At 37.6% G+C, this 19252-nt stretch overlaps 1 protein-coding gene across 2 annotated transcripts; it reads right to left on the bottom strand.

The window, feature by feature from the left end:
* Positions 1-449: 449 nt before the first annotated feature.
* On the bottom strand, positions 450-7600 carry LOC132819736 (transmembrane protease serine 6-like). 2 transcript variants are annotated; one of them, XM_060831440.1, is made up of 7 exons: positions 7371-7438; positions 6914-7251; positions 4362-4427; positions 3740-3908; positions 2362-2633; positions 1462-1598; positions 450-1196 (listed from the first exon to the last, which is right to left on the bottom strand). In XM_060831440.1, exons 2-7 carry the CDS (start codon positions 7053-7055, stop codon positions 1032-1034), a joined length of 951 nt encoding a protein of 316 aa, XP_060687423.1. In that variant the 5' UTR covers positions 7056-7251; positions 7371-7438; the 3' UTR covers positions 450-1031. The 2 variants fall into 2 exon arrangements, with proteins under 2 accessions (XP_060687423.1, XP_060687432.1); XM_060831449.1 differs by lacking the exon at positions 6914-7251 and having other exon boundaries at positions 7371-7600.
* Between the last annotated feature and the right edge of the window lie 11652 nt (positions 7601-19252).

Below are 19252 nucleotides of genomic sequence, written 5' to 3'. Positions count from 1 at the left end.
TTGATTAGAGCATACACAAAGCTGTTCCTCTTTGTAAAAAGGAAAACAAAAAGGATATAATAGTGATGTGCAAACTAAGCAAGGGTGATGTTTAACAAAAAGAACACAGCAAGCAATTTGGATATGGAATGCATTGTCTGGAAATGTGGAGGAGATAGGTTTAGTAGAGATATTTAAGAGGGCATCACATGATTACTTGGTTAAAAGTAGTGTGCAAGGGATTGGACATATAGTAGGCTGACATGGAGTGCAGCATCATTCACAACATGTATTTTTGGATGACTTAATTTTAAACTTTCATGCTTTATGAAGTTGAGTTTTCCCTATTCAAACTTAAAGGTTTGTTTTTACTCACCCAGTGTACACAATCAGTAATTCATAGCCATATACTGTAAAAACATTGCCTTTTGTAATTGGGAAAGAGCTTTGCATTGAAAAAACAACTTGAATAAGAATTCAAAACATTTTATTGCAAAATAAAATTTCCATTACAATAACTACAGCATGCAATTTGTCTTTGCACTGAAATATTCAGTAGTATACAAAATTCCACCATTCTTGATGGACGATTCATTTGGCACCACAGAGCCATTTAATGCAAACTATTCTGATTAAATTTGCCCATTTTCAAAATCCTGAAAACTTGAGTTCCTAAGAAGTACACTTAACAAACTGTATATGTTTGTCTAAGGAATACATTGCAAATGCAAGAATAAAGTAGAAGGCACCAACTTTGAATTCTATTCAGCTATGTGCATCTCTGGCAGTGTTACAGTTACTGATGCTGCAATCTAATTAAAAACTTTTAAGATGATCTGTCTTAAATAAATTGTAATCTAATGTCAGAAGGTACAAAAAAGTTTCAAAGTATTTCATGTCTTATCACACTTCAATACAGCAGGGTGGAACTATTAAAATAATTCTTCAGTAAGCCACTTACTGCTATTATCAATTATCAGACCTGTGCATATCCATTACCAGGAGTAATAAATGAAATCTCTATCACCATAACTCAAACTGGCAGCATCACTTTATCCATTTATTATTTCTCTGATCCATTTTTGAAAGGTTGTTGTCCTTGCATAGACCCCAGGTTGATTTGGTCTTCCACAACCTACTCCAAAGGAAACAGTCCCTGCTAACAGCCATGCCTGAGAATTTTCATCTTGACACAACAATGGTCCTCCAGAATCTCCCTAAAATCAAGGCAGTAAACAAGGTTAGAGATATTTAGGATATTGAATGGTTTACCAGCCCAGTACTAAAGCACCTAAGCTCCGTATTTTGATTTTTTCATTCCTACTTTCAGAAATGTTATGTCCCTTTGATTCAGCCTTTAGTGCATTTATATAGCTCCTTCAAGTTTATATGATGGGGAAAGTTATACATGTAGCGTGACAGTTTTAGCATTTAGGGTGCTCAACAAAAAGTGATACGTGTAAGTGTAATACAATTCTGTACCTGGCATGCATCTCTGCCACCTTCTAGATACCCTGCGCAAATCATTTGTGGAGTTATTTGTGGTATAACCTTTTGGCACTGGCTCTTGTTGAAAACCATCACTTCAGTCTGCAAAAGTTCATTACTAGATGATATTCCTGGCATAGAAAAAGAGTTTGTAAGCCAACGTAGTTAGTAATTATTTAAAATCGAATAACAGGTTTGACTAGTAAATCCATTGATTTTCCCCATTACAAATTAACACTTCGTTATTTTCTTCCTGCAGAGTCTCAAACATCACAGCATTAAAGCACCAGGGAGGTGGTGTCATTGGATTAGTCATCTAGAAGCACAGGTTAATGTTCTAGTGACATACAAGTTCAAGTCCCACCATGACAGATGGTGACATTCTTACAAGTGTTGTTTCTTACAATTAATTAATTGCCACTCTTGGTGACTACATTGTCGTACCATATCTTCACATCACAATACTCAAAGTTAATTATTGAGTATACATATTACGGATTCATTTTTAAAATGTTCTCTTAGAGATGTGGGCATCATCAGCAATACCAGAATTGGTTGATCTTCCTTAAAAACTTACCTTGAATCAAATGGGGAATGAACTGCATTGGAATGTTTAAATGTTTATTGATCTCAAGAAAACTAGAATCATAAATTTAAGTCCATTTTGTGTAAACATTGTTATCTAGATTCTAAAAATAACCCTTATGAATCACGTTTCTAGTTCACTCTCCACTTTATTAATAAAGTATCTATGCTGAGTGCTTGGGCTACACAAATCAGACATATATGTTTTGTCTTAATGACCTTTTCAAAAGAAGCAGGTATGAAAATATTTGCAGCTGCAATTCAAGTTTGAAGTCAATGCCTAAACTAATTAAGGCTTTAAATACGTACCATTTTCCTCTGTTGTCCCCCATCCAATAATTATACATCTTCGGCCAGAAGTGAATGATGTTGTGGCTGTGGGTAGACAAACTGGTTGAACAAAATCGGTATATTCAACTGGATGTTCCAACTCCAACAGAGCAACATCGTAATTAAAGGAAGATGGTTTTTTCTGAGGATGAATAATTATTTTCTTAATTGCTCGATGCTGGACTTCACGTTTGTTTAATTGATTTAAGAAACGTAGACCAAAAACAGCAGTCCATTTTTCTGGATCATTCCTATAAATTTTAAAAATATAGGAGAAATGTCAAATGTTCTCAGAAAATTTAACATTATGTCAATATCTCAGATTGGGACTGATTAATTAGATGACTGTAAGTCTTTAAAAATAATGGCACAAGTACATGACATTTGATGTTTGCCAGTTTTCTTTCCATTTATGAAATAACTAGATTCTTCTTCCCACTCAGATCAGTAAAGATATACTTTTAACAAAATGAAGTAATTATGCATTTATTGCAGCAGTAAACATAGCCACAGATTTTTAATCCAATACAAACAAAATGCATAAACTCTCATGCACTCAAATCAAAACAGAGAACTTTATTCCATTTTCTATCTCGATAAATTAATATGCAATTTAAAAGCCAATGTTTTTGGTCAATTATCTAAGGACATTATTTGGTAGTCATTAGAAAAGTACTAGGGAAAGTGGAAACAGTAGAATCATTTAAGGAGCAACTGGATCAGACAGAGGTCTAAAACATTTCTGGCCAGATAAAAAAAATGACCATCAGCCTTCATCATCATTAGTATGATTGGGCAAAACAAGTCAGTGAGAATCTTTACATGTCATCCATGAAAGAGACAGAAGCAAACGTCTTAAAAAGGATACGTCTGATAAATGAGACGCGAGAGGGGCGAGAGATTTAGAAAACACCAATTATCCAAATTCAGAAGCCACCAAGCAGCTGGATCTGATTAAGTGCTAATCTTTCATTTAACATAAAAAAAATCTATATAGCACAGAGACTCACTGGGGCTTTCTTAGAGAAAAAAAATCTTCATTTTATTAGTATTCATTTCAATTTTGATATCTAATCTTTTGTTAATAATGTTTCCTTATCCCATGAATCAGGAACAACTTGCAATAAAGTTTATCTTGCTTGTGTAAGCCAAAAAAAAAACTTCTGTCTGCTTTATCTTGTATTCTTACTTATTAAAAATGTAGCTACCTGGACAACATTAAAAAGCAACTGTTCAAAGATCCTTGATGGTCATAATACTATTTTTAAGATCTTCAGCTACATGTGGGAACAAAAGGACAACTCAAAATTATATCTATAGCAGACCTGAACTTTTAGTTGGTGGATCAATCATTTACCTGTTCTCGAAGCAATGTGCAGCAGACAGAATCCATCTACAGGCTACAAGGGTTGCACCACAAATATGATTTCCACCCAGCTGCAAACTTATTTGAAAAGGCCACTCGCCATCCACTGTACCTTTTCCATTTATAATCTTGGCCATTACTGTTTTTTGACGTCCACAACCTTCCATAAAAGAATTACTAGAATGAATTTTTAAATCAGCAATTGAATATGCTACACAGTGGATATAGTTCTATTCATGACTTATTCAAAAAGCAAGAGCTAGAATTCTAGATTATTGCATTCAGACCAGAAAACACAGCTTGGAGGCAGACCATCTCACTTGTGTAACTTCTAACTGAAACCATTTTATTGTAGATTTTCAGGTCTGACTCAAACTCAACAGTAAGATACAAACTACTGAAAAAAATTCTGAGAATGAGGAATTTGTGTTCTCATCACCAATTAACTAAAGTCACTCCTCACCTTTGACCGCTTTCACTTAATCCTCAAGTGGAGCTTACTTTGATTTATAATCTCACAGTTTATATGTTTGTTAAATTTCTATTAAATATTAAACATTCCAAGAGAGTGTTCATTTCAATATAAGAAAGCAGAAGTATAGTTGCCACTTACCACAGGCTGCATAATCAGATGTTTTGCAAGCATCATTATCTACACACTTCACTTGGAAATAAAGGACTGCAAAACAAAATAAGACATTTCGCTTTAGAAACTGAACTGGTTTTAAACAATTCTGTGCAAGCTCACAAGCGAGTTGTATTAATTCCTGAGATTCCATTTAGAGAACAACTCAATAAAATCTATAGGTGGAGTTCAGGACAATGGGCAAAGGGCACAAATTATACATTTGCAATTGCATTCATCTAATCCAACCACCAATGGGAGAAACTAGTTTTATTTTCTCCTTCCTTTTTGTAAAGTATTACTGTAGCCAGAATATTACATTGAAAAAATTTTACAAATGAATCAAGGTACAGGTTAGAATATTCAGGTGAACAGCTGAAATTCTGCAAAAGCTATAAAGTTTAAATCCTTTTTAAACTAGAGGAGGAATAGTAGACTAACAGGAGCTCTGACAGGTGTACGAAAAAATTCAAAAACAAATTGCTAGAGAAACACTAAAGGTCTGGCAGAATCTGTGGAAAGGAAGTACAACCAACGTGGAGTTGAGTCACCCTCCTTCAGAACATTCTTCCACTTCTTCTGCTCTGAAGGAGGGTCACTGGTGAGGAGTCACTTTAGCTAATGGGTAATGAGGAAACAAAACAAGATTCTCAAAAAGTTTTTTTGTCTCTCATCTAGCAACCCCACCATCATGCCTCCTATAACCATGAGAAACCACAGCTGTAGCCACTGGTTACCCTATTCACAGTAATAGAGCTATCTGTCATGACAACGTGGCAGCTACAGCTTCTTAAGGCTTTAAAAGGCTCTAATTAACTGCAACCCCACCCTCCCCACCCCTCCTCAAAAGATTCTGTCATCATCTTTGATTAGATGGAGTGCACTAATCATTAATTAACCTGCCTGTCAAAAATGGTGTCAGATGTTCCTGACATGAAGTAGGGTTGTAACCTGGAAATGCACCAGACATCAATGTCCTGATACCAGTATAAAAAGAATGGAATAAAAATTTAGCATTAACTGTCACTTAATCAAATGTAAGTTAACTAATGACAGCCAGTATGGATTGATTAAGGGCAAATAGTACTGTATGGCAAGGTAACAGAGGGTGGATGAGGTTGTGGTGGTGCAATTTGATAAAGTTCTACAGAACACATTTGTCAGCAAAGTCAGAGCCCACAGAATAAAATAGATAATAGCAACATGGTACAAGATTAGCAGAGCACCAAGAAATCAGTGCTTTTCTGAACTGGAGAAGCAAACATAAGTGGGGGTTTTCTAGAGGGTCCCTATTAGGACCAGTACATCTCTACATCTTCATGACCAAGATTTGTGTATACAGGGCATGATTTCAAAGTTTGCAAAAAAAGGCATTTGGCAATATTGTGAACTGTAGGAGGGAGGGGGATCATAAAGAACTCAGACAAGCTGGAGGAGTGGGCAGATAAGTGGCAAATGCAATTTAACGCCAGGAAGCAGGTGATGTGACCAAATATATGAAGAGGGAATATATATATATAAAAAAAGTACTTGCTTTACAATTGTAAGAGCAAAAAGACATTGGAGTCTATCTGCAAAGAAAGTTTAGATCAGCATGGGATCCTAAACTTTAAGGAGAGCAGGAACTGCAAAACAAGTTAGATAAACTTGTATAAAATAATGGTTTGACTTTCACTGGAATGTTGCATCCAATTTTGGGGGCCACACTTCAGGAAGGATGTACTTTAGAACAAACAGCAAAAGCTAATGAGTAGTTCCAGGGATGACAGACTTCAGCTACAAGAATAGCTCTGAACACAAGTTCAAAGTCACAACATCCAGGCTTTTCAATATAAATTACCACTTCTCCAAGGAAGAGATTTTTGTAAGGCATTCCGGAATTATAAACCCAACAGTTATAGACTTTCAAAGAAAAAGGCTTATCACTTTCTCACAGCAATTCAAGATAAGCAAAAATGCAATTTACACATATCCCAAACAAAGAGATAATTAATACATAGTACAACTTTAGTTGTACTTAACATTTAAAAACAATCTTCCACAAATCCAGTTTGAGAACATCAAAACATAAAAGAAATTTAATTTGAAGTCACAAATATAATCCAAAAATCTCCCTTCCAGCATAACTAAAAATTGGAATTAAGCAGTTTGTAAACGCTAGTAGTAGTGCTTCTTAGTAAATTGTAGAATTACAGAAGTCAAGACGACTCCGAGAGACAAGTGAACTCAAATTTCATGTTTATATTCTTCCCCAGAACTATTCTGATGGTGGGTAATAGATCTCTCCCACTTTACAATGTAGGCTAAACCTCTACTTTCCAACATTTTGTAGTTCCTACACTATAAAACGGCTTTTAAAAAAATACTGGAGCCTAATGATATCGCTATTGTACAGGGGAATTTTAAACATTTGCAATTTACTTTTCCAGACTAGGTAAAACGTACGGTTATAAAAACTCAAGTCTTAAAAATCCTTTTTAAATATTAATCTATTATAAGATTAAACATTAGCCCACACCCAGAGAAATAAAAATACTCACTCAGTACAACAGCAATCAGCACAGCCACTACAATAACGAACATTAAGACTGAAATCACTGCAAGTATTTTTAAAGCTCGAGTAGATGGTGTCAATGTTTTGACTTCCTCAGGTCGCGGGGCTTCTATGTTCGTAATAATCATTGTGGCTTTGGGGGTAAATTCTGAGTGAAAAACCTAAATCTGCCTTCACGTGTTTCCAAAGTAACTTGCTACTCTCAATCGAGAACCATCCATGAGGAGGGTAAGTAGGTCTTATTTATAAAGCGTGGAATTGCCTCTAGCTGTAGGTCACGTTATGAAATTTCAATTTGACCGTGGTTTCCGGGTCGGAATTTACCTGTTACATGACGGTTCAAAGCATTGTATCATAAACAGGTATCATCGCGCGCAAGAAATAAAAGCACGTACAAAAAGTTACATTTTTCAAAAAAGTTAAGTATCTGTACAATAACTCACATAGCCAGCATTTTAAACGGAAGTAATCCGTGAAAACGTCATGAAACTGCATAAGCTAAGAATTAAAGCCCAGAATTTGGTTTGATACTTGATATTGTAAGCTGCATAAAACAAATCATTGTTTTGTTTTGTTATAACGTGAAATCATAGAATAATATAGATATACAACAAGGAAACAGGCGCTTTATCCAAGCCAACCAAATATCCTAAATAAGTCTAGTCCCATTTGCCAGCACCCAGCCCATATCCCTCTAAATCCTTCCGATTCTTATACTCATCCAGATGCCTTTTAAATGTTGTAATTGCGCCTGCATCCACCACTTCCTCATTCCATATACAGGCATCATCCTCTACATGAAAAAGTTGCCCCTTTAGACCTCTTTTAAATCTTTTCCCTCCATGCCCTCTAGTTTTGGAATCCCCCATCCTGGGGAAAATATTTTGTCTATTTACACTATCCATGCCCCTCATAATTTTATGAACCTCTATAAATTCATTCCTCAGCCACCAATAATTTGAAAATCAGCAGAGATAGGATTTTGTTTAGAGTGTTGATTAGTTACAGAATTGTGTGTGCAAGTTACTTTTAATATGGAAATAGAAAAAAACAAAACATGGCTGCTGGGAGTTTAAAACAAAAGCAGTGTGATTTATTTATTTGAATGAATGTATTGAATTTACTGCTCACAACCTGGTCTGATCCACACTGTGAAGACTACACTATAGATTGAATAATTGCTTCGTGGAACATATGCAGTCAACACGAATAAACCTGACCCTCCAGCTACTTGCCATTTTTCTATATCCTCTTGGTCTCACATTTCTGTTCAATGTCTGTTTTAGTTGTGTAATTAGACACTTCCCAGTATTCTGGACTCTGTATTGAGTTCAACAGTTTCAGATGATGAAATCTGTCCTCCACTTTGATATGTATCTCCTTAACGTTTGTATATTAGAGTCATAGAGATGTACAGCGTGGAAACAGACCCTTCGGTCCAACCCATTCATGCTGACCAGATATCCCAACCTAATCTAATCACACCTGCCAGCACCCAGCCCATATCCATCCAAACCCTTCCTATTCATATACCCTGTTTCCATGCTGTACATCTCAATGACTCTATGACTCTAATACACAGCACGGGGGACCTGAGTTCATTTCCAGCCTTGTGTGACTCTCTGTGTGGAGTTTGCACATTCTCCCCGAATCTGCATGGGTTTCTTCCAGGTGCTCCGGTTTCCTCCCGCAGTCCAAAGATGCGCAGGTTAGGTGTATTGGCCATACTACATTGCCCATAGTGTTCAGGGATGTGTAGGCTAGGTGCATTAGTCTGGGAAAATGTAGAGTAATAGGATAAGGGGATCGGTCTGGGTGGGATACAAGGGTTGGTATGGACTTGTTGGGACAAATAGCCCATTTCCACACAGTAGGTATTCTATGATACACTTGACAAAATTACTTACAAATCTGGGACAAATATGCCTAGACCAAGGACAGGACAGGCCATCACTAAAGCAATCACTGAAACTGCTGTACCACAACAGGAGGAACAGACCAGAACCACCAACAATGAAGCTTGCAATAAATGGCCACAAGAAATGGACACCCAGACTGACCTCGCTGCCACTGCTGCAACTGCCTTCCCCCACTACAGACAAAGAAAAGGTGAACTTTAATTCAAAAGAGAAATGAAGAAATAAAACAAAAATAAGTATTGTCCCTTATTTCAATGAAGGTAGAGTATTAACATAGGGAAGTCTTACTGAAACTGTACAAGGTGCTGGTGAGACTGCATCTGGAGCACTGAGCAGTTTTGGTCCCCTTATTTAAGGGAAAAAAATCTCATTTCATTGAAGGCAGTTCAGGGAAGGTTCTCCTCATGGGAGAGTCTAGGACCAGAAAGCATAGTCTCAGAATAAAAGGGCACCAATTTAAGACCAAGATGAGAAGGAATTTCTCTGAGGGTTGTATTGTGGCACAGTCCTTGAGTATTTTTATGGATAAGATAGGTATATTCTTGATCAGTAGAGGAATCAAGTGTTATGGGGAATACACAGAAAGTGGACTTGAAGAATGTTGGAGCAGCTATGATCCTATTGAATATTGGAGCAGTATCAAGAGACTGAATGACCTACATTTATTCCTTTTTTTATAGTCATATGGTTTATGGGTCAGGTGAGTGGGAAAGGCTGCTCAAAAATTTTAGAGATCCAGTTTTTCGATGTTATCTAGTCCCCAGCATGAAATAATTCTAAAGTGCAAATCCCATGTATTGTGCTCAAACTGGTACAATCAAAGATATATTTTAATCAAGCAGTTCAGAAATGTTATGACACATCTCTGAATCAGATGGGACTTGAACCCAGGCCTCCTGGCTTCGTGGTATGGATACTATCTTTGCATCATAAAAGCCCATCACTGGTCCAATTACAACATGACTCTAAAGCAGAATGATATAACCATGAAAATTAATAAACCTCTTTGAAAATAAAATTCCAGCATCGTTAAGTTTTTTGGAAGTAATCAAGTTAGATCCCAGAATGAGATCTAGCTTGGTAGTTATTTTTAGTTTACTTAATCAACATGGTGGTTGATCATAGACATATGAGGTTGTAGATTTTCTTTAACAACAAACAGAATTTGATTATGCAAGAAAGATGAAAATAACTATCTAAACCTAAACAATAGTAAAAAGACGATCTGAAATACACCGAAAAACAATGTTTCAATCTATATGGCAATACTGTCTATTACAGAGACTCAAGCCCAGAGAAACACCCCTTATATCTCAGCTCCTTTAGGACTCTATTTAACCGACAGTGACATTTCCTGGCCTGGATTGTGGATACAGATCTACTGACATGAACTTTTTCACAAACATGAGAGTGTAACGTTTTCTTAGTTCTAATTACTGACAGGTTTCTACCAATCATTGCAAGTTTTACAGACTAAACCTTTCTAGTGAGGTAGCTTCTTCTCTGAGCTGCTTCAAAAATTAAACACTGGTGTCTTCTGAACTGAAAAAAAAACGTATGAACTACATTTTACAACAATTCGGTCTCATCCTATATTCCTCTAAATTGAAAACAAAGCTAATGATCTTACACATTTACTCTACTATTGTAAATTCTACAGTATAAATGTCTGTCTATTAACATCACAGGAGTTTGCAAATTTCTATTCTCTGACATAAAGTGGATTAAATTACAAAATCATAGAATTGTTACAATGCAGAAGGAGGCTATTCAGCCAATTTGGATCACAGAAGGAATCAATAACATCTGTACTTATCCTGAAATAAATATTCCAGAAATTGTATTTATCAATATGGAAACTGGAAAAATTATGTAATAAGAGTCTAATGTTGACCATAGATCCAATGCAGCTTGCCAGAAAAACCCACCTGGTTCACTCATGTCTTTTAGCAAAGGAAACTGGAATCCTTACCTGGTCTGGCCTACATATGATTCCAGAAACATGGCTGACACTGAACTGCCCTCCAAGCAATTAGGGATGGGCAATAAATACTGGCATAGACTGCAAAACCCTCATTCAATGTATGACTAAATAAACTAACCTATATATGTTTCATCAGACATTCATATAAGCAGGTATACAACCCAGAGTATATAATTATAGTCTCATTAATATTTTCCAAATATAATTCTAGCCTAAAGTTATTCTCACATTTAAATATAGAAAAAACCATGTAGTATCATATACGCCCAGATCAAGTAATTATTCATCCAGACTCTCAAAGTAAAAAAGCTTCTTTAGCTATTCTTGTCAGTTTCCCAGATTCTACCCGAATACAGTTATACTATGTCAAATCTGTGCCTGGATTTTACTAAATATTGCTGCCAACTCTGTCCTCATTAACCTCCAATCATTCCCCATTTTTAAACATGCCTAATTTCAATATCATCCCTGCACAGCTTTGAACCGTTCTACCTCTGTGTCCTCCTAAAGCTATTCAGGACAATTCACTTTCGCTGTTCTTCTAATTCCAGTCTAGTAAGCATCCCCTCCATTTGGGCCTCAAGACAAGAAAAGACAATCCTGGCCTTACAGTAAATTACATTACATCAATACTCGTCAAACCGTTTTCAACAAAATGAACTATAAACTATTGTAATGAAAGAGCAGCTGATCGGAAGTCATAAATATGCTCACTCCTCCAACAGATTGTTTAAAAATATAGGCCTTCAACATAGAGACTATATTGAGCAGTCTGTTCTATAAGAAGATGCTATGATTTGATTTGATTTGACCATCAAGTGTTTACAATGACGTTTTCTAGTGACTACATTGCACAATCAGTGCCATCTGCAATCAAGCCATTTGTTATTAAGCCTTAAACAAGACAGAAGCACCTCTCATGAATTCCTCCATATTAGTATGAAAAGTTTGAACCCCAGACTATCATTATTGCTGGCTTCAGCTCAATTTAGCTTTCTTCAATTCACCAAAGTGAGATTTATAGATTGATAAATGGACACCAAATTTTTATGCTTCCAATAATCAAAAATTATCATGAGAGGAATGTCCTCTTCTAGTGGTATATTTGGAATAGTCCAGGAGCAGTTCCTGTAATGGCTATGTATGGGAGTTGGCAGAAGAAATGATTATCACCTCACAAATCAGTTGATAATTGCAGCAAACGTTGCTGAACCTGTATGATCTCCATTTCTGATTTAAATGCAATACTTTCTGTTAGGCTACTGCTAACTATTCATCAGAATAACTCACTACTACATTACCATGAGTTGGACAAGCAAGACGGTATCCACAACCAGATCTGCTGAATGACGTGCTGTCAGTATAATCATGGGTACCAGGGAGACAAAACATAAACCAGAGTCATTGAGTCGCATAGTTATAATGGCACAGAAGGAGGACATTGGATCTGTCTAGTCAATGCTGACTAACTTCAGAGTGATTCAGTCAGTCCCATATTCCCATCCTATCCCCATCGCTCTGGAAGTTTATTTTCCACAAGTGTTCATCCAATTTTATTTTATAATTATCATTTCTTCTTCAACCACTCTTGAAGCCAATTGGTTCCATGTCATTATCCTTCTCTAACAGTAAAAGAAGCATCCTCACATCCCACCGCATTTCTTACCCAAACCTTAAATTTGCATCCTCAATTCCTTCTACCTTTGAAGAAGAACAGCTTTTCTTTGTGTCCTTTATGTGAACTTGTCATCATCATGTACTCCTCTATCAAATCTCTACTCTGTCTCATGTGTTTCAAGAACAATAGTTTCATAATTTAACCTTAACGTGAGAGGGAGACAGGGAAGATAAATTGGATTCTGGAACCTTTTAAACATTTTAAGACATAAAATTGATAGGATCAAGTAATGTAAAACAAAGATGGGTAAATGGAGTTTAACAATAGATCAGCTATAATCTATGGAACAGTTGGACAAACTTGTCCTGAATCTGTCTCTAAGTTTCTATGCACAGTGGATAATTGTTTCCTTGTATTCTCAGTCAATGTCTTCATGCCCACTGACTTCCACCCCTATATCACTCCAGTTGTGATTAGAAGATAAAGTGGCAATAATTAAAAAATGTCTTTTAATTTGCACTATCTCAACAAACCACTTTAAAAATTCCAGTAGATATCTAATTGGATATATCTATCTCCTGTGGTACTGTAGCTACCACAAGACTCCCAAGTTGAAACCTTCCAATAATGTCACTCTGAAAGGACTGAATTCTGACATTCTATCATTTTTAGATGGCTTGTATTCATTCAGTGCTGTCCTCATTTATGAGGCATATGATTTGTTGCATTTTATTTATTAAAGAGGTGACAGACTATAGAGAAAATTGGAATGGACAACTTATTTTAATGTCAAGTATGAAATAGTAAAACTGGGGTTTGCGAAAATGTGGGTTGTAATGATCAGTGGAGACTTGCCCTCCTCTCTGGCAACAATGTAGAAACAAAACTGGTGCAAAAAAGAAGCAGCGTTTCTTCAGAAGGGTGGAATTGAGACCACAATTAGCTTAATCATAACCTTATTAAATGGTGGGAGCAAGTTCTTAGGCCTATTTCTGTTTCTAAGCCATATGTTCCAATATTTCTGAAGTGTATTCAGGAGATATGATGGGAGGGTTAAAAATTATGATAGGTGTGGACAGAATAGGTAGAGAGAAAAAGAATGTTGAGCAGTTGAGAATCAAAGAACATAGATTTAAGGTGATTGCCAAATGAAAGAAAATGACACAATGGAAATGTTTTTCAGCTAGTAAGTAGATAGGATCTGAATGCAGTGAGAAAGCAGTGCAGGGAGATTTAGTCAAGACTTTCAAAAGGGAATTGGATAAGAATCAGCATAATGAAGAGTTAAGGGATACAGGAAATGGCTGTAGAGTGGGATGTGATAAATTGGTCATGCAAAGAGCTGGTATGGATTCGATGGGTATAATGGTCTTTTTACTGTATTGTCATGATTCTGTGATTCTAGAGTAAATTCTTTGAAAAAAATTTAAGCCAACATAAAATATATTTAGCTTCCACATGATTCATGAGCATTAAAAACATCAATTGTTAGTCTCTTGAATGACTCAGCTTCAACACAGCTATTGTTTAAGTAGCTATTTTCCACTACATTCTTGCCATTTCTCTTCAGAAACTCACCCAACTTGCTATCCTTCAAATGAACCCAGACAGTGAATATTTCCAGATGATGTAACTATGCAGAGCTTCACGCATAAGGTACAAATTATAAAAGCACTTGAATTTGCTTTTATTTAATGTGACATATTAATTTACTGAAGTTCAATGGTCTTGTGATGAGTCATCTATTGTTTCTTTCAATCTTGATCTCTTGATTTTACTTGTTTTCAAGCAAACAGGCTGACTACTGATTGCAAGGTTTGGTAGAGTTCCAGAATAATCCTTCTTTAGGGTAGGGAAGAGTATCTAAATAATTTATAAATAACTTAGAAATGATTATTTACTGACAGTTTTTGCTCATATTGCCCCTGCTTCATTTGCACATCGTTTTAAATCTCTGCCTTCTCATCCTTGTATTTTTTACAAGCAGAAAAAACTTCACCTATATCTACTCTGTTCAGCCCACTATGATTTTGAACACCTCAATCAAACCTTCTCTCAACTTTCTCTCCCGAGGGAACAGTTCAAACTTCTTCAATCTATCTTTACAACTAACGTTTTGCATTCCCAAAAGCATTCTGGTCAACTGTTTCTACACTCTCTCCAATGCATTTGTATCTTTTCGATAATGTTGTGCCCCAGCCGAGATCTAACAAGTATCTTATACAAGTCCAACATCACCTCCTTGCTCGTGTATTCTAAACCCCTATTAATAAAGTCAAGGGGGGATCCAAGATGGCGGCGACCCAGCAAGACTGAGTCCACAGTGCTCTACCCAAAACTTGGGAAAAGTGGGCTATCCACCCCCACCACACTCACTAAACCATTTATAATAGTTGTTAACCTTAAATAGTTACCTATTAGTACATTTAAATAGTCTAATACTAGCTGGAAAATGAGTAAAGGGAAGGGAACAGGCGGCTCTAAGAAAGCAGGGACCCCTCCCCCACCCTCTCCCTCTTCATCTGCAACAAAGGTGTCTTCAGCTACTTCAGGAGATTTACCAATGAAGATGAGCTTTGAGGAGATGTTTGCCAGGTGGGAGGCGAAGATTGATGCTTTTATCGATGAGTCTCGGCAGAGCAGAGAAGCACTATCAGCCGAGCTGCAGAAGCAGGGCAGAGACATTCAGGAATTGGAGTGCCGAGTCAGAGAGGTGGAGTCGAAGGCCGCAGCCTCAGAGACTGGGATAAAATCAACAGCCGACCACATCCGTTTTCTCGAGAATCGAGTCCAGAACCTAGAAAACCACATTGATGACCTCGAAAATCGATGTCGTAGAAAAAATATTCGGTTGTTGGGCCTACCCGAGCAGGAAAAGGGAGGTCAGCTGACAGCATTCTTAGAGCATTGGCTGCCACAACTTTTAAATCTGCATAATGGATCAGGCCAGGTAAGGGTAGAATGGGCCTACCGGGTCACAGTACGTGGGCCCGGCTCAACCCAGCGCCCACGCCCGGTCCTGTTCCAGCTGCAGAGCTATAGGGAGAGGCAGATGCTCCTGGAAGCCTCAAGAAATCTGGGAAAAGATCCCCAAGCTATGACCCACAAAGGATCCAGGATCATGCTGTTCCAGGACTTCTCCCCAGCTTTGGTCCGAAAGAGGAAGGCATTCGATGAGGCGAAGAAGCGTTTAAGGGACTTAAATATCCAGTACTCCTTACGATATCCAGCGACGCTACGCCTTAGCCACGAAGGATCCATATATAACTTCGGATCACCGGAGAAGGCTAAGGAATTCTTGGACTCTCTTAAATAAACTGTAAGAGATTGTGGACGCTGGTCTGCCTTTCCCATTATTTTGGTTTACATCCCTTCATCTTTTCTTATCTTTCCCCCTATGTGTGTATATATATATATATATATATGTTGGGGCGTTTGGTTAATGTTGATGGGGAGAGGTGGTTACCTTATTCTATTTTACTTCTGTTTTTAGGAGCGGGGTTGTTTTTCTTTCCCCTGTTATTTTGTGGTATTATATTTAAGTATTACATGTTGAGATTGTAATCTTATAGTTATATATGGTATTAATATTCCCAAATATATTTAGATGTGGGTGTGGGTGGGGGTGGGGTGTTCACTGTTAACTCTAGCTTTATATTATGTTTGAATTCTCCTCATTTTATTGAGGAACACCTGGGTCAAGGGTGGGGCACTGGTTGGAAGAGGGTAAGATGGACTGTGGGAGAGGAAGTGACGCTCCCTGGGAACAAGGGAGAAAATCTCCAATTCGGAATGTTTTATATTTTTTATACTTAGAAAGAATTTTTTGTTATATTGTTTTGAGTGTATCAGAGAATCTTTACTTTTGTAAATCTTGTATGCTCCATGCTCGGGATGTTCTAGATAGGGTTTCCCCTCCCGAGGGGTCTCGGATCTGTCCAGATGATTATGGCTGAACAGTCGGTTAAGTGGTGCACCTGGAATGTTAGGGGGAGTAATTCGCCAGTTAAAAGGAAGAAAATATTATCAAATCTTAAGAAGGAGAGAGTTGATATAGCTCTCCTACAGGAGACACACCTGTCGGATAAAGAACACTTAAAATTACGACAGGGCGGATTTGATCAGGCCTTTTTTTCCTCTTTTAATTCAAAAAGCAGGGGAGTCGTTATCCTTGTCCGGAAGAACTTCCCTTTGAAAATTCTAAATCAGATAAAAGACGAATCTGGACGATATATTTTGATTAAAGCCCTCATAAATGGAGAGGAATATGGGATCTTAAATGTATACTGCCCCCCGGCACACCCCTTTAAATTCATAACGGAAGCTTTTTGAAAACTGATGGCCTTTGGTGCCCGTCATACAATTATAGGGGGAGACTTTAATTGTATTATGGATCCGGAAATAGACAGGATTCCCAAGAGTGCCGCTGGAGTATCTCCCAGATCTAGACAACTGGCGGACCTGAATAAAGAATTAGGATTGGTAGATGTATGGAGATGTCTCCATCCACAGGGTAGAGATTTTTCTTTCTACTCTAATCCACATAAATGTCACACAAGAATTGATATGTTTTTTGCCCCATCGATTTTTCTAAACTCTATAGCAACCTGTAAAATAGGTACTATAGCAATCTCTGACCATGCCGCTGTATACATGGAAACTAAGGTAAAGAACAATGGGACATCTGCTCGGCATTGGCGTATGGACCCCTTCCTGATAAAAGATAGCAAATTTTTAAAGTACTTCTCCCAAGAACTTAAAACTTTTTTAGAAATTAATACTGGTACGGCTAGCAATCCGTCAATGATGTGGGAGACCATCAAAGCTTATGCACGAGGTTTGATCATCTCCTATTCAGCGACCCAGAGGAAAATGAAGGGAGAGCAACAGCGTCTGCTCGAAGCTCGCCTAAAAGCAGCCGAAACAGCATACGCTGATAGACCTTCTATCACAAAATTGCAGAGGATTACAGCTCTTAGGACAGCTTTAAACACCGCGCTTACTCAAACGGCTAAAAGGGAAATATTATTTGCGAAACAAAGATTATATGAATATGGCGACAGACCGGGTAGATACTTAGCATTTCTTGCAAAGAAAAAGAAAGCCCCTCAAACTATTCCGACCATCAAGGAAAGTACAGGTACCCTGACTCATGATCATAAAAAGATCAATGCGACCTTTAAAGAATTTTATTCTGAACTATATAGATCGCAGGATTGTGAAGATAGGATTAGGAGGATGCAGTCATTTTTTAAAAATTTGACCTTCCCGGGCCTGACTCCGGAACAGGTGTCGGCCTTAAATACCCCTTTAACAGTCCAAGAAATACTTGAGGCAATTAGGCAACTTCAGAGCGGAAAAGCACCGGGCCCGGATGGTTTTCAAGCTGAATTCTATAAAGAATTTACAGGAATATTGGTTGACCCACTTATGGATATGTATAATTTTGCGCATAGTCAGGTCTGTCTCCCGCCCACGCTGAAAGAAGCAAATATTTCTCTTATCCTCAAAAAAGGAAAAGACACAGAAGATTGTGCATCTTACAGACCAATATCCTTACTAAATGTAGACTTTAAAATTCTCTCAAAAATGTTAGCACTAAGACTAGAAAGGGTACTGCCATATATTATAAAGGAGGACCAGACGGGATTTATTAAGGGCCGCAGATCATCCAATAATATCAGAAGGGTCTTGAATATGATCCAAGCCTGTCATCAGGGAAAGATACCAGGAGTAGTAATTTCATTGGATGCGGAAAAGGCATTTGATAGGGTTGAATGGTCATATTTATTTTACACATTGGAAAGGTTTGGCGTTGGACAGGTGTTTACCAAATGGGTTTCAACATTGTATAATGACCCCAAAGCAGCTGTTATTACTAATGGGTTAAGATCGGATGGCTTCAGTGTGGGTAGGGGCTGCCGTCAAGGATGTCCTCTCTCACCATTGTTGTTTACACTGATAATCGAACCATTAGCAGAAGCCGTCCGGACTGATCCTAATATAACGGCCCTGAGGATTGGTACAGGTAAACACAAAATTACCCTCTATGCAGATGACGTTCTCTTATTCCTCAGTAATCCTTTAATGTCAGTGCCTCGTCTAATTCAAGTTATTAATACATTTAGTGCATTCTCAGGCTATAAAATTAGTTTTTCAAAATCGGAAGCCATGCCAATGGGTGGTCTGGCTATGATACCCCACTTAATGGACGGATCCCCTTTTCCCTTCCGTTGGTCCCTGGAGGGCTTCTTATATTTAGGTATTTTTATCACGCCAGTATTTGATCAGCTGTATAGGGCTAATTTTGTACAATTAATGGAAAGGATAAGGCAGGACCTCCAGCGATGGAGAGACCTTCCGATTTCCTGGCTAGGGAGAATAGCATTAATTAAAATGAATGTTCTGCCCCGTCTCTTATATCCTATGAGAATGCTCCCGCTGATGCTGCCAAGGCTAGCCCTACGTAAATTATATGGCTGGTTGGGCTCCTTTATTTGGAACCATAGACGGCCCCTTATTAAGCTGAAGAAGCTACAGCTTCCACAGGCAAGGGGAGGACTGGACTTCCCAGACCTTAGGAAATATCAGTTAAGCTCCCTACTAAGTTACATAGCTGATTGGGTTTCATCTGATCCACAATCAATTTGGCTGGATATCGAAGCCTCCCAAGTAAAATACCCACTTATTAACCTTTTATTTTCAGATAAGAGGAAAATCATTACAGACCACTGTAAAAATCCCATAATATTAAACACAATTAAGGCCTGGAATATAATGCGGCAAAATGAGGGTAACTCACAT

This window comes from Hemiscyllium ocellatum, chromosome 1, assembly GCF_020745735.1.
Source record: "Hemiscyllium ocellatum isolate sHemOce1 chromosome 1, sHemOce1.pat.X.cur, whole genome shotgun sequence".
Lineage (NCBI taxonomy): Eukaryota > Metazoa > Chordata > Chondrichthyes > Orectolobiformes > Hemiscylliidae > Hemiscyllium > Hemiscyllium ocellatum.
Note: the sequence above shows the minus strand (reverse complement) of the source record. Positions and strands in the feature narration are given on the sequence as shown.

What these genes read in the sequence shown, in the direction of transcription:
- LOC132819736 (XM_060831440.1), bottom strand. Translation starts at nt 7,055, where the DNA reads ATGATTATTACGAACATAGAAGCCCCGCGACCTGAGGAAGTCAAAACA. An exon ending in GCTGATTGCTGTTGTACTGA is followed by an intron (nt 4,428 to 6,913) that starts GTGAGTATTTTT and finishes TTTGTTTTGCAG; the next exon opens with TCCTTTATTTCCAAGTGAAG. An exon ending in ATCTGATTATGCAGCCTGTG is followed by an intron (nt 3,909 to 4,361) that starts GTAAGTGGCAAC and finishes CTTTTATGGAAG; the next exon opens with GTTGTGGACGTCAAAAAACA.